Source organism: Apteryx mantelli, chromosome 2 (assembly GCF_036417845.1).
Source record: "Apteryx mantelli isolate bAptMan1 chromosome 2, bAptMan1.hap1, whole genome shotgun sequence".
Classification (NCBI taxonomy): domain Eukaryota; kingdom Metazoa; phylum Chordata; class Aves; order Apterygiformes; family Apterygidae; genus Apteryx; species Apteryx mantelli.
The window spans coordinates 160,211,214-160,224,467 of record NC_089979.1 but is presented as its reverse complement, the minus strand read 5'-3'; the positions used below and the strand labels follow the sequence as shown (position 1 = coordinate 160,224,467).

The 13,254-nt window shown below is 61.3% G+C and overlaps 1 protein-coding gene across 1 annotated transcript; it reads right to left on the bottom strand.

Annotated features, from left to right (window-relative positions):
* Positions 1-7,559: 7,559 nt before the first annotated feature.
* On the bottom strand, positions 7,560-10,509 carry MNX1 (motor neuron and pancreas homeobox 1). The gene is made up of 3 exons (XM_067292526.1): positions 9,896-10,509; positions 7,965-8,125; positions 7,560-7,895 (listed from the first exon to the last, which is right to left on the bottom strand). The coding sequence occupies exons 1-3, from the start codon at positions 10,500-10,502 to the stop codon at positions 7,560-7,562; spliced, it is 1,104 nt and encodes a 367-aa protein (XP_067148627.1). The 5' UTR covers positions 10,503-10,509.
* Positions 10,510-13,254: the final 2,745 nt, after the last annotated feature.

The window sequence follows — 13,254 nt, the reverse complement described above, 5'->3', positions numbered from 1 at the left end:
TTGCATATTAGTCTGTTAGCCAAAGTCAAAACTCCCGAAGAAATGTTCCCCCTTCATTCTAGTAAGAGAAATGCTACATAAAATGTCCAAAATTCTTCAATAACGAGCGTTTGCGGGGGGGGGGGGGGTTACTACGTCACGAGCAGAAAATGGCTTAGAATTGGTAAAAATAAACTACACTGGAAAACCAAGCAGCTATAGTTTAAAATACTGATTTTTGTGTCTGATAAACTTGTGGAAAATACAATGTGGTCTGCTTTAGAGTCATTTAAAGATGGATTTAGATTCATTTTTAGCAGAATATTTCAATCCCCCCTTAAACAAAGCAGTATTATCCACTTGCAGCTATTATCACCGCTTCAATTGTTGTTTTCTTTCAAGCTGGACAATAATATTTTAGACTTTCTCTGGTTTTTGTATCAAAATTAACAGGACGGTGAAGTCTGGTTTTCAGCTTTGGCCGGAGCATTACATTGATAAATCATACACGAGTCCTTTTGGCAGGGCTTTACCGCCGCACCTGCGCGCTCCCAGTTTCTGCAGGGCTTTTTAACGGTGCGGGTTTCCATCGCGCTGACGAGCCGCTGTCGGCCGGGCTCCGAAAGCGCCCGCGCCGGGGGTGAGCGACCCTAGCGAAGGTGCACGGCTCGGCGCCGGCCCCAGCACCCGTCTGGCCTCGCTCGAGCCGCGGTGGGCTGCGAGCGAGCCCCGCGTGCTGAAAGCTACGGCCAGGGAGCTGCGCGGTGCCAAACGCGCGCGATGGCCCTTGCAGCTTAATGCACACATGAGGGTCAGCTCTAATATTCAAACTTGCAGACGGTCTCAAAGCGTCTTTGGGGCTGGCAGAGCCCCCGTGCATGGGACACGCGCAATCTCTCGGCGAGACCGAGCAATCGTGAGCCTTTGTTTCGAGGAGGCAAATTGATCCAAAGGGGTAGTTTTATCGCAGACTTTTGGGATCGGTCCGATTTCAGGGAATCATAGATAGAGGTATGACTCTTTTACCATCTGCCGCTTCTCCTGATTTCATCTCCTGGAGGAGCTTTCCTTCGCCCTCCAGTAAAGCCGAGTTTACCAGGAGGCCCGCAGGCAACGCAAATCCTAGCTGCCCCTATAAGCCAGCCGGGCTGTCGTCAGACTCAGGGGCAATCTGTGTTCCTGCTTTAAAAGCCAGTGAATTGCAGTCACCCTCCACTAGTTTTGATGCGTGCGCAGTGCAGAACCGGGTATCGCACGGTTTCCCCAGCAGCTCTCGAAGGAAATTAAATAAACATCTACCGAGGGTCCCTCTAGGAAGGGCCAGCTGGCACCGAGCATTTCTCACAACTTCTGCCGCTGGACAAAACACTTACTTTGCACGTGAGAAACAGCTGCTTCTTGTGAAGGGAAAGCTTTAAAGCAAAATTCAAAATGACTAAGAAACGTGATGCAGCTAGAGCGGGGGACGCACAGTGCAATCACACACAGAGCCCTTGTCTGAATAGTTTCTTTAAAGTCTTTTGTCAGTAACGAGAAAACAGTTGCTTCGTTTTCAGACAGGAAAGATTTCCAAGCGTGACACATTTTTCGTTAAAAAAATCCGTTATGGACCTTTTGCCATGAAGATGGTAACAGCATCTTCGACCCTCCCAGGCGTGCGGGCACACGCAGCCCCCGGCGCGACGTAGCAGGGAGCCTGCTACACGTTAGGGGAACCGCGCTGCGGGAACGGCCTTCGGTCACGGCCAGGGGACGCGGCAATGCGTTTTTCTAGTAGAGAGGCCATAAGTCAAGATGGGCTCAGTGTCACCCTGCGGGGAAAAAATCATCTTGATCTCATTTTCTAGGCTTGCGTCATCACAAAATCCTCTCTCCCCCTCAGCCAAAGGCTTATTCAGATTCCGGACGGATTTTTTCCCCCTTACTCTGCAGTTCAGTTCACCCTTAAAAAAAGTTGGCTGGACGATGCTTGATTTGCAGATTTTACCTAGGTGGTTTGTTGAGATGATGAAACGAAGCCCGATGGTTTCCTCAAGTTTTCGGCATGCCAAGGATTGTGCAGGTCCTGCGCGGCACAGATTAGGAAGCCGTATATAAAGGTGTAAAAAGCGGTTGGGACTCAGAAGTGTCGCCTCAAGGACAAAGCTGCTCCCCGAGGCCTGCTGGAAACCCGGCGTCTCAGCGCCGCTTCCTCACACGGCCCGGGACAGCATCCAGGCTCGAAAGCTGCTGCCGGTTCCAAATCCGTTCGGTTTTCTGGCCCGTGGCTTGAAAGCAACATGGGAACCAGCTCTGAGGAGACCCGCGGCCCGCCGGGGTTTACCCGACTGCCCTGCCTTCCCGAAGGGTTACGCCAGGTCCACGGCTTTGGAGAAGCCTTGAGCCTGGGCAGGGCTGGGGAAGCAAATCGTTATTCCCGGCCAGATTTTGGCGCCCTCGTGGGCGCTGAGCGACGCCTCCCCCAGCAGCCGCCTCCGGGGGGGGCCGGGGCTGAGCTGGCCCAGGCACGGGATGGACAGCTTTTGCCGAAGAGCGGGCTACGCTTCTTCAGTGCCTCCCCTCTGCTGCTAAAATCCACCCTCAGATGTAAGTTTTGGGTGTGTTTATCAGTCCTGAAGATGAAGTTCTGGAGGAAGAAGGAGCGGGGGAAGTCCCCGAGTAGGGAGATGGCAGCAGCAGGAGCTGGGAACAGAGAAGGCAGCAGCAGAGTCGGCAACAGCCGCCGGCCGGAGCGCTTGGATCGTCGCCTCAACACTCGCTGGCAGAAGCGTGGTGATTCACAGCGACGGCTGCGGACAACCTGTAGGTAATTGCTCATCAACGTTTCTAAAATCGCACTACGACACGTGCTTCATACGTGCTTCATAGCCTCATCGTGCCGAAGGCCAGGAGGACGCGTCCGAGCGCCGCGGGAGAGCCGGCCACTCACGCCACGCCAGCATGTGCTCGCCGGGAAGGGCAGCCAGGGATGCCAGCGAGGGACTATCCACCCCGGCTCTCCCTTCGGCCGCCAGTGCCCCCTGCCAAAAGCCGCAGGCGGCCAAGAACATTAGCAGAAGTCCTGTGCATAATAATTTCAAATAATGGATTAATTAGAGGAAATTGTGATCCGCTTGCAAATGTCCTGCACGCAGTAGAAGGACACTCGCCCTTCCAGCTACACGGCTCATTGCAAGGCGCTGGCTCGGCGCTGGTGTATGGCAGCAAAAGGACTCGTTCTTCCCGTCGCTGATTTGAAGGACCATTCCCAGGTGGATGTAACTTGGCGAGACCTGTGCTTTTTTCCAAAGCAAAGCTCAAAGCCAAATTTTGATGATAGGTTGTGATCAGAAAAAGGCCGCTAGGTGACCACTCTGGCCTCTTAAACATCCCCGGCGATTCCATCTGAATGCAAGCAGGGTCCAGGACTTGAGTGAACCTAAAGCTTCTCAGTCCCCGGAGGAGAGGGAGAGAGATGGCAGGTATTGCAGCGTCACCGTCCTCGCAGAGACGTGCCTATGCAATGCCTCGCTCCTCCAGGCAAAAAGACAGGCAAAACCTCCCAGCAAAGACAAAATCACCTCATCTGACCTGGGACATCCCTAACCCAGCTCAGATGTGATCCCGATCACATAAGCACTAGTGAAAAATAAACAAAATTAGAATATAGCACTGTCGCTGAGCAACTCTCAAACCTTCACTTGCTGTTTATTCTGGCCGGACCCAGACCTGGACCCGGAGCAGCAGTTTGGGGGAGAAGGACTGCAATCCCGTCACCGCACACAACACCCGAGCGCAACGAAGCCCCGGGGAGCTTCATCCTTTCCACCATTTGCTCCAGGCTGCAGCCGGTGGGATTCAGGCAGCCCACCAAGAAACACCCCCCAACCCACAGAAACTGCCTGCGGCTCAAGAATTAGAGATGAGTGTTTCGGCTTGCACGCCCGGGGCACCACGTGGCCGCTCAGCACCACCGCACAGGGGAACGCGGGGCTCCCTTCAAGGGCTCCCCACTGCCACCAGCCCCGGCAGCCACACAGGGAACCGTGCTGAGGAGGACGGAGTACGGTGCAGGGTCTTACTGAAGCCTGGGGAAAAAATCGAGGTTGATCCCATAGTTTTGACTGCGTCTAACAGTTTGGGCTTCAGCAATAATCAATGCGCTGTCTACCGGTGAAGTGTGTTGTTCCCAGCAGTTTCATGGAGAATTTGGGGGGGGATTATATATTTATGGTTTCCCATTTGAAAGACTTTTAGCAGGTTTACCCCAGACATATGGATCCTATTTTGGTCCTTTTGTTTTAGCACTTAATGCTTATGAAATTGCCAGTTAATGACATCCATGCCTAAACCATGTCGCTTTTTAAAGTAAAATTTCCACCAAAGGGCCGTGTTCATTCCTACCGCTTCTCTGTGCGCCAGTGAAAGTTTTAAGAGCTTGTTACCCGCTGTGTCCGGGGGCAGGGAACCCATCGGATAAGGAAATCACGAGCAGGGGGGCAGACCGAGCCCTCGCCGGCCCTGCCCCTGCCGCCCCAACAGCGCTGCTGAGCCGAGCCCCCCAGGGCCACCCTGCGGCAGGGCGTGGGGGCACCCGGGGGTCCCCGGGGCTGGCGCAGGGCGACCATGGGGGAGGAGGGACCAGGAGAGACCGGGGCTGTGAGGAGACCTGGTGGGCTGCTGGGGCCGGGGACCCTCACGCTGGGTGCAGGGGACAAGATTGGGTGCAGGAGTAGCCCGGGGCTGCGTGCGGGGGCATCGGAGTGCCCTGGGGCTGTTTGCAGGGGGCCTGGGGTTGGGTGTGGGAGGACTGGGGTGGACAGGGGCAGGGTGCAGGGCCCCCGGGGCTAGGCGTGAGGGCTTTAGGGTGCCGGCGCTACCGGCGCCGCTTTGTTCCTGCCCAGCTGGGCGAAGCCGCGGGGCCCCCGCGCCGCCGTCCCGGGGCCGGGAGCGGAGCGGGGCCGAGCGGAGCCGCCCCGGGAGCGGGAGCGGGGCCGGGAGCGGGGCCGGGGCCGAGCGGAGCCTCCCCGGGGCCGGGAGCGGGAGCGGGGCCGGGAGCGGAGCGGGGCCGAGCGGAGCCTCCCCGGGGCCGGGAGCGGGAGCGGGGCCGGGAGCGGAGCGGGGCCGAGCGGAGCCGCCCCGGGGCCGGGAGCGGGAGCGGAGCCGCCCCGGGGCCGGGCCGGGCCGGGCGCGGAGCGGAGCACGGAGCGGAGCGGAGCGGAGCGCGGCGCTCACGTTAACGGGGCCCCGCTAATCACGGGAGCCTCTACAGCGCTGCCCGTGGGTGCGAGCCTGCCCGTGGGAAAGCCTGATTAAAAGGCTTTTCTCCCCTGTTGGGATCGACACCTTCTTTGAAGCCCTTCCAAACGACAGTGCGAATGCATCTACCTCTAAAAGACTATATCTATATTTTAAGTGAGTTTAATTTCTTTTTTTTTTTCCTTCCCTTCCTCCCCCCCCACCTTCTCTCCTTACAGTTTTGGAAACACCTGGTAAGTTGTAAAATGATTTACGAAGTGAAAGTGTTAAATGAGGCCACCAGCTGTAAGACTGACAGAGCTTTATGAGTTTTATTAGGTGCCCTATTATGGAAAATAAACTTTAATCCGTCCATAAAAACAGAATCTGAAAAACATATTTGCCCTTGTAGTCTGGAACACTGAAGGTATTCTTGTGAGACGCTGCGCTTTAAAGAGATTAATTTTATTGAGACAGACACAATACACCAGTAGGACTTTGATACAGAGTCCATGAATAGTTGCCTCTACCCTGCAAGGCTATTTTTTATGTGGTCGAGACACGTTTGGACACACACCTCTTGGGCATACAGTAAATTTCTGGCCCCTGGGGCAGGTCTCCCAGCCGCCTTAGCAGGCATTTCGCTGCAAACCGGCGGCCGAGCCCCGGGGAGCTTCGGGGGGGGGGGGGCGATCTCGGGCAGCTCCCTACTCTTCAGGATCATTACGCGTCTCTCGCACCGGCTTGTTTTAGATGGTTTTAAGCGTAAAGGGAGAGGCAAATGCTACTGGAAGTTATTAGCTTGTCCGCCGGGTTTGTGGGCGGCGGGGCCCGGTGGGAAGCGGGCTCGCGTGGGCGGTCACGCGCGGAGCGGCCGTGGAAACGGCCCGGCGGTTAATCCGCGTTTGCTTTAAATCCGCTGAAAGCGGTGACCTGTGAGTTAGAGCTGGAACGAAAGGAAATCGTTTCGCACATTTCAATCGCAGCCTATAACGTTATTATTTATGTGCAAGAGGGTAGGTATTGATCAAGCTAAATCGAGTTTATCCTGATCAAGTTTTTTTGACATATGGGAGCCATCACGATTTTTGATTTACACAGCGAGCGCCTTTGATTTACGGCGTCTTCCCCGGCGCGCTGGGCGTGCAATAAATAACCGCATCGTCCCTAAATCCCGCTCCGAAGTAGCAGCACCTGAAGCGCTCCCTGTTCCCAAACTGGTTTTCCTCGTGCAGTCTCACGCAATAATCTCACGCACGCATCAGGCCCTATTTCGGACAGATGTTTATAGAAGCCATTTACAGGGGCCATGCTGTTCTCATTCGCAAGGTTAACTCGGGTTTGTAAAACTCCGGTTTAAAAAAGAGTGCGGAGTGGGAACGCTGCGCATTTCAGAGGATTTTGTTCTCCTGCGCGGGGCTGCGCGGAGCCGCGGTGCGCGGCAGCGGCGCGCTGTGATTCACTAGCGGGCTGAAGGGCGAGCCGCGGCCCCGAGCCGGCTGCGATGAGCCCGTGATTATAGCTAAGTCCGCGGTAATTGGTCCGGGGGAGCGCCGGGGGCAGGGAGGAATTGATCCGCGAATTTATGGGCGAGATAAATCCCGCGGTGATGGGCGCGCCCGCGCTTCGCTGCCGGCCCCGGGGAGCCGCCGGGGGGGCCCGTCCGCGGCGGCGACCCGCCGCCCTCGGCCCCTTTCACCCGCAGCAGCTCGCTACTCGTTTGCAACCCCCGATTTAACGCCCTGCCCCGCCCTCCCCGCTCCTCCTTCCCCGCCCTGCCGCCCGGGCACTGCCCGCAAGGTCGCCCCCGGTTTTGCGCCCCCCCCCCCATCCCCTTACAAAGCGCCCACACGTCTCAAGTACAAAACGCTGTTTATTTTCCATCCCAGCGCGCGGGTGGGAGGGCCTGGGTAATAATTTAGCATGCATAAGTAGAGGTAATTTTTTTTTTTTATAAATACGATATACAAAAATAAAGACAGTATTGAGATTTCCAGCAGTTTTAACGTTCATGACATAAACAGTTCCCCCCCCCCCCCCGATATATAGTAAGAACAAAACATTTCCGATACTCAGCGAGAGGAGAGCGTTTCCAGGGGCCGGGGCCAAGGGGGGGGCTCAAGTTTTGTCTGGCTTCAGTCACTAAATAACACTGTATTCACTGCCGATCCCCCGCGTGGGGAAGAGCATCCTCTTCTCCATCCCCCTCCAGGCAGGGGGAAGGACGGAACCGGGAGAGGGGGGGGAGGGAGGGGGGAGCGGGGCCGGTGCCGACCCCGGGCAGGCGCCGCGGGGCTCCCTGCCGCTGGCGCGGCCCCGACGGGGCGGGCAGCGCGGGCCGTGCGGGGGGAAGGGGCCGGGGCTCACTGGGGCTGTGCTGGGGCCGGCGGCGGGGCGCCGTGCCGGGCCCGGGGCTGTGCGTCGTCCTCGTCCGCTTCGGAGCAGTCGGAGGAGTGGTAGGGGCAGCAGCGCGCGGCCTCCTCTTCCTCCTCCTCCTCCTCCTCGTCGTCGGGCTCGCTGTCGGGCAGCTCCCGCAGCCGCCGCCCGCCGCCCTTCTCGGGGGCGGCCAGCAGCAGCTCCTCGCCGGCCTTGTCCTCGCCGCCGGCGCCCTTCTGCTTCTCGGCCTCCTGCGCCGCCTGCTCCTTGGCCTTCTTGCTGCGCTTCCACTTCATGCGCCGGTTCTGGAACCAGATCTTCACCTGGGCGAGCGGGACAGCGCCTGAGCCAGCGGCCCCCGACGGCAGCCCGCGCCCCCCGCCCGCACTCACCTGCGTCTCGGTGAGCATGAGCGACGTGGCCACCTCGAAGCGCTTGGGCCGCGACAGGTACTTGTTGAGCTTGAACTGGTGCTCCAGCTCCAGCAGCTGCTGGCTGGTGAAGGCCGTGCGCGGCCGCCGGCACTTCCCCAGCAGGTTGGACTGCGCCTGGGCTGGGGAGGGGGGAGGCGCGGGGTGAGCACGGCCCCCCCGACCGAATTAAAAAAATAAAAATAAAATAAAATACACACACAAACCCCCCACCGCCCTCTTGATTTCCCAAGGGCCGCACGAGCGCGGGACAACAAAGCGGAGCAGGGAGCTCGGCGAAGCGGTGCCGGTCTCTCCCGGGAGCAGCGATTCGCTCCGTTTAACGCTCCCTGCTTCAGTTAAGTCTCCCGCACTCGCTGCTCATCCCGAGCCTGCAGCTTTAATTAAGCGGGTGGCGGGCGGGCACCCGCCCCAGCGGGCCGGGCCCAGGATTGGGAAGCGGGTACCGTCGGGCCGGCTGGGACGCCGGGGCAGACGTGGGAGTCACCGTTAAAAAATAATGATAGTGAGTGAGGTATGAAAAAGCGCTCTTGAACGAGAAAAAGAAAGAAGAATCATCAGCGTGCTTTCGCTCATTCAAAAGCAATAATTAAAATCAGGGACTGCATAAAAAGAAAAAAATCCCGACCCCCCGCCGGGGCACGGACCCCCCTCCTCCCCCCCGGGGCACGGAGTGGCCATTCGCGGCGCGGCGGTGCCCGCGCTGCTGCGCATTTCTGGTGGCATTTGGGCACTTTCGCTTGTTTGGTTTAGGAAATAGGAAGAAAATACAAAGGGGCAGCTCTCGTTCCCCAAACGCGTTTGGAGCCAGCTTGTTAAACCGGGCAGAATGAGAAAAGGACAGTGCCCGCCTCACAAACAGGAGCGCGGATGAGATTTTCTCACTGCGGTGCGATTTTCCGAGGCTCCATTATCGTTTCTCTCTGGCTATTTATTCCCCCCTGCACCTTGTTTGAGAGGCAGGACTCTGACAGCTCTCCTAATTATTTTTTTCTTCCTGAATGTTCCAGTCTAAACAACCCCAATTCGAGAGAAAACAATGGACTTTTGTCTGCGAATGTGTGTGCAGAGCATGAAAAAAAATAATAAAATCGCAATTCTTTTCCTGGCATGATTTTCGTAAAACTACACCTCCGGTATTGTTAAATCGGCCATTCCCACAGAGAGCTCACACCTAAGAAAATGATCTTTGCCTAAAACAGATGCACGGCAAGTCCCCATCGCTGGCGAGGCCTAGCTGCTAAGCAACGCGCATTTGCTGGAATTTCGCAGATCGTCGTATTTAATGCAGCGTTTTCAGCCCTTTCGGGTCACAAACGGGAAATGTTCTCACCACGTTTATTCCACGTCCATCTAGCTATCCTCGGGCAACCCGATAACGCCACATCGCTGGCTCACCCCAGCTCGCGCACCCATTTGCCCAGAGGAGACGGGAGTAATTATTATTTTTTTTCCCCCATCCTGGAAAAAAATAAAAGAAAATAACAGAGCAGTGCGGAGGGCTGACAGGAGCCGCCTGCCCGCTCCCTCGGGGGACAGCGAGACCCGCAGGGCCGCGGCTCCGGCCCCTTCCCCGCCGGGAGGCCCCGCGCGGCGCCGCGTCCCCGTCCCGCGCCGCCCTGGCCCCGGGGGCGGCGGGACCGCGGCTTCGCGGCGGCAGGGAGCGATTTGCCGCCTTCCCGTGAGCCCGCCATGAGAAACGGGGCTGCCAGGGGCTCCAGTGGCGAGGCCCCCTCCCGTTGTGAAATGCTAGGTGCTAACAAAAATTAAATATACACGTAAAAAAGAGTCGCGGCCGGTTTGAGCCGGCGGCTGCTTATGCGGGCCGGCGCTGCCCGCCCGAGCAGGCGGCAGGGCCCGGCAGGCCCCCGGCGCGGGCGGCGCATACTCACAGTTGAAGTCGGGCATTTTGGGCAGGATCATGCCGGCCGTGGAAGCCCGCAGCCACTGGTCGAGCTGGAAGGTGCCGGCGCCGAGCTTGATGGGGTCGGCGGCGGGGTGGGCAGCGTGCGCGCCCTGCACCGGCGGGTACGAGTAGGAGAGGGCCGGGTGCTGGGCGGCCAGCGCCGAGTAGCCGTACACGGGGGGGCCGTAGAGGGCCGCCTGCGCCGGCACGGCGGGCCCGCCGGGCGCCGCGGGGTGCAGTCCCAGGGCCATGCCCGCCGCCGAGGCGGGGTGCGGCGGGGGGCCGCCGCCGGGGCCCCCCAGGAAGCCGGGCTTGGGCACCAGGGCGCAGTGCGCGGCCAGCAGCCGCGGCGGCGAGGGGCTCTCGGTGCGCAGGCAGTCGGCGGCGGCGGCGCCGGCCGGGTGCTCGGAGGAGGAGGAGGACGAGGAAGACGAGGAGGAGGACGAGGAGGAGGACGAGGACGGGGGGCTGCCGCTGCCGCTGCTGCCGCTGCTCAGCGCGGTGACCAGGGCGAGCGGCGCGCTCTGCGCCGCCGCCTTGGGGGGGTCGACAGCCAGGAGCGCGTCGATGCGGAAATTCTTGGATTTTTCCATGGGAGCGCCGTGGCGGGGCGAGGCGAGGCGCGGCTGCCGCGGTCCCGGGCGGCGGCGGCGGCGGCACAGTGCGGCGGCGGCGGCGGCGGCGCGGCCCCTTCAAGGCCCGCAGGCGGCTCCCATTGGGCCCGCGCCGCTGCCGCCTCCACCGGCGGCGCCGGGCCGCGCCGCGATTGGCCCCGCCGCGCACCTGTCACGGCGGCGCGGGGCCGCCCCCCGGTGCCCCCCCGCCCCCGCTCCCGCAGCGCCCGGCGCGGTGTCCGCGGCTCCGCTCCGCCCCCTGTTTGCAGCTGCGGCAGCGCTGGGGGCTCCCGGCGGGAAGGGCGCGCGCCGCTGCTGCCGCGGGACGCGCGGCGGGGCCTCCCCAGCGCGGGACACCTGCCCGCCTGCCTGCCCGCGCCCCTGCCCGCGCCCCTGCCCGCACCGAGCAGCCGCGGCGGGTCCGGCGGCGTACTGAATTACAGTTTTCCGCCATTCCCGCGCTCGGCAAATATTTGCAATACATGCGCTGCCAAACGCTTTCTAACGAGTCGGAAAGAGCAAACACCTGTAGGTCAGGAAGTCAAGCCCGCCACCAGAAGTCAGGTCTGTCAACAGCGTTATGGGACCTACTTATCTAACGCAAACACGGCCCGGCAGAGGAGGGGAAGAGCGGGCCGCGGCTCCCTCGCGCCTTGCCCGGCTCCGATCCCCCCGGGGGCGCCGCGGCCGAGAGCCGGGCTCCGGGGCCGCCGGCCGGCGGAGCAAACGCGCTCTCGCTTCGAAACCCCCGCGGGACCCGGCGGGGACGCGCCCGGCGTTGGTGCCCGCGCGGGCTCCACCTCCGTGTCACCGATGGGGATGGCAGCGCCCGAGGCGAAAGTTAAAGGGCGCTGGCAGAAGAGGCGCCTTAGTGCCTGGCGCTCGCTGCCTGCCCTCCGCACGCTCCTTCCTTCCTTCCCTCCCTCCGTCCCTCCGCCGGGGGTGATGCAACTCCTCCTTGCAGGGCCAGGCAAAGCGGGGACCTGCTGTGGCGCAGGCCCCCTGCCCGCCCGCCCCCCCAGGAGACGACCCATTCTGCAGCCGGGGACAGGGCAAGGGAGGCGGCGCGGCGGTGCCTACGGGGCGGCCGTCGGGGCTCCCGGCGCACGGGAGCTGCCACCGGGCCGCCGCCGCCCGCCCCGGCCCCGGCCCTCGGCGCGGCCTCCTGCTCAGCGGCGCTGGCTCCGCGGGGTCCCCTGGGGTGGGAAAACAGCAACCAAAAAAAAAAAAGTGGGAGGGGAAAAAGCGAAGAAAAAGGGGGAGGAAAGGGGGAGGAAGAAAGAAAAAAAGGAAAGAAAGCCAGAGTCCAACACAGCCAACAAATATCCGAAAACTTTCCTGCTGTCCCCCTTCTCGCCCAGGCTGGGCAGGCGGAAGGCTCAGGTACCTCTGCTGAGTGCAGCCCCCCCGGCTCTGTGTCCTGATATCCCCTTCCCTCCCGCACTGTTTGAGGGTTTTTTTCCCTGGTGATCTCCCTGCTCGGAGCCTCCGGACACCGCTCGTTCACGCACCGCAGACGCGCTGGACAGGCACGAGCACGGCAGACACACACGCACACGCACACGCACACTCAGCAGGGGAGCACAGGAGCACGACGGCCGCATGCGGCCCGTATGCAACGTTTGCACATTCGTGTGTCCCGAAGGGAGGCAGACACGCACCCACACCCACACACGCACCCCCCCACACACACACGCAGGGGACTCCCATTGCACCCAGGCGCTTGCAACCCTTTAAATCACTCCCGGCTCCTCCGGACCCTGGCTGAGCCCAAACCGCTCTAACGAGACACTGCACCGAATTAACCCACTTGCTAAGGAAGCCGCGGTGCTCCGCGGTGCTCGGCGGAGCGGGAGCCAGGGCCGGCCTGCAGGCGGGGGGGCTGTGATTCAGAGCCGCCGCCTTGCATCCTGCGGGGGGGGGGGGCTGGAGCCCTTTGCGCGCACATTGTCCCCCTTGCGCGCTCATCGCCCCCTTTGCGCGCACAGCGCCCCCGGCGCGGGCTGCATTGCCCTCTCGCGTTGCTGGCGCGTCTCCCCCGTTTTTAGGCGCCCGCGGGGCTCCGTTGCGTCCCGTCTCCGCTCGCGTTTTCGCCGGTTCGTTTTTCCGCGGCCGCCAGCGGCTTTCAACGGGGCCGCGGAGGACGCGCGAGATAAACGGGCAAAACAGCGCGGGGGGGAGCAGCGGCGGGGCGCGGAGCGCCGTGACCGCCCGGGGCTCGCTGCAGCCCGCCGCAGCCGCTCCGCTTGCCCCAGGTTTCCCGTCTAACATCACCGGCGCTCGCTTGCGCCGCCAGAAGCGGGGGAAAATCACGGCAGCAAGTGCCCCGGGGGGGGGGGGGGCGGTTCCCACGGTCACCGGCGGAGGCGGAGGGGCCGCTGCACCCACCGCCGCCGCCTCCTCCCCGCGCAACGGGGCGGCTAGGGGGGCTCCGGATTTTGTAAATGCGCCTCGGGCAGTTAATGCCGCCTGGAAAAAGACACCCGCGGGCCGGAAATAATTCGGCCTTGGGGCACCGGCCGTGCGGGGCGCGGGTGCCACCCCCGGGGTCCCCGGGATCCCCGGGCAGCGGCGGGGCAGGGAGCGCGGGCGCGCACCGGGCGCGCCTTGCTTTGCACATATGGAGACCACGTTGCGGGAAGGCTTTAGGGCCTCTCCTTGATTAAAAAAAAAGGTGCAGTGGGTGTGGGGGGAGGGGGCAACGGAGCCGCAGGCCAATTCACTCCATGTG

Coding starts and splice junctions, on each gene's coding strand:
- MNX1 (XM_067292526.1), bottom strand. CDS start 10,502: ATGGAAAAATCCAAGAATTTCCGCATCGACGCGCTCCTGGCTGTCGAC. Junction 8,126..9,895: donor CAAAATGCCCGACTTCAACT/GTGAGTATGCGC, acceptor CCCCCTCCCCAG/CCCAGGCGCAGTCCAACCTG. Junction 7,896..7,964: donor TCATGCTCACCGAGACGCAG/GTGAGTGCGGGC, acceptor CCGCTCGCCCAG/GTGAAGATCTGGTTCCAGAA.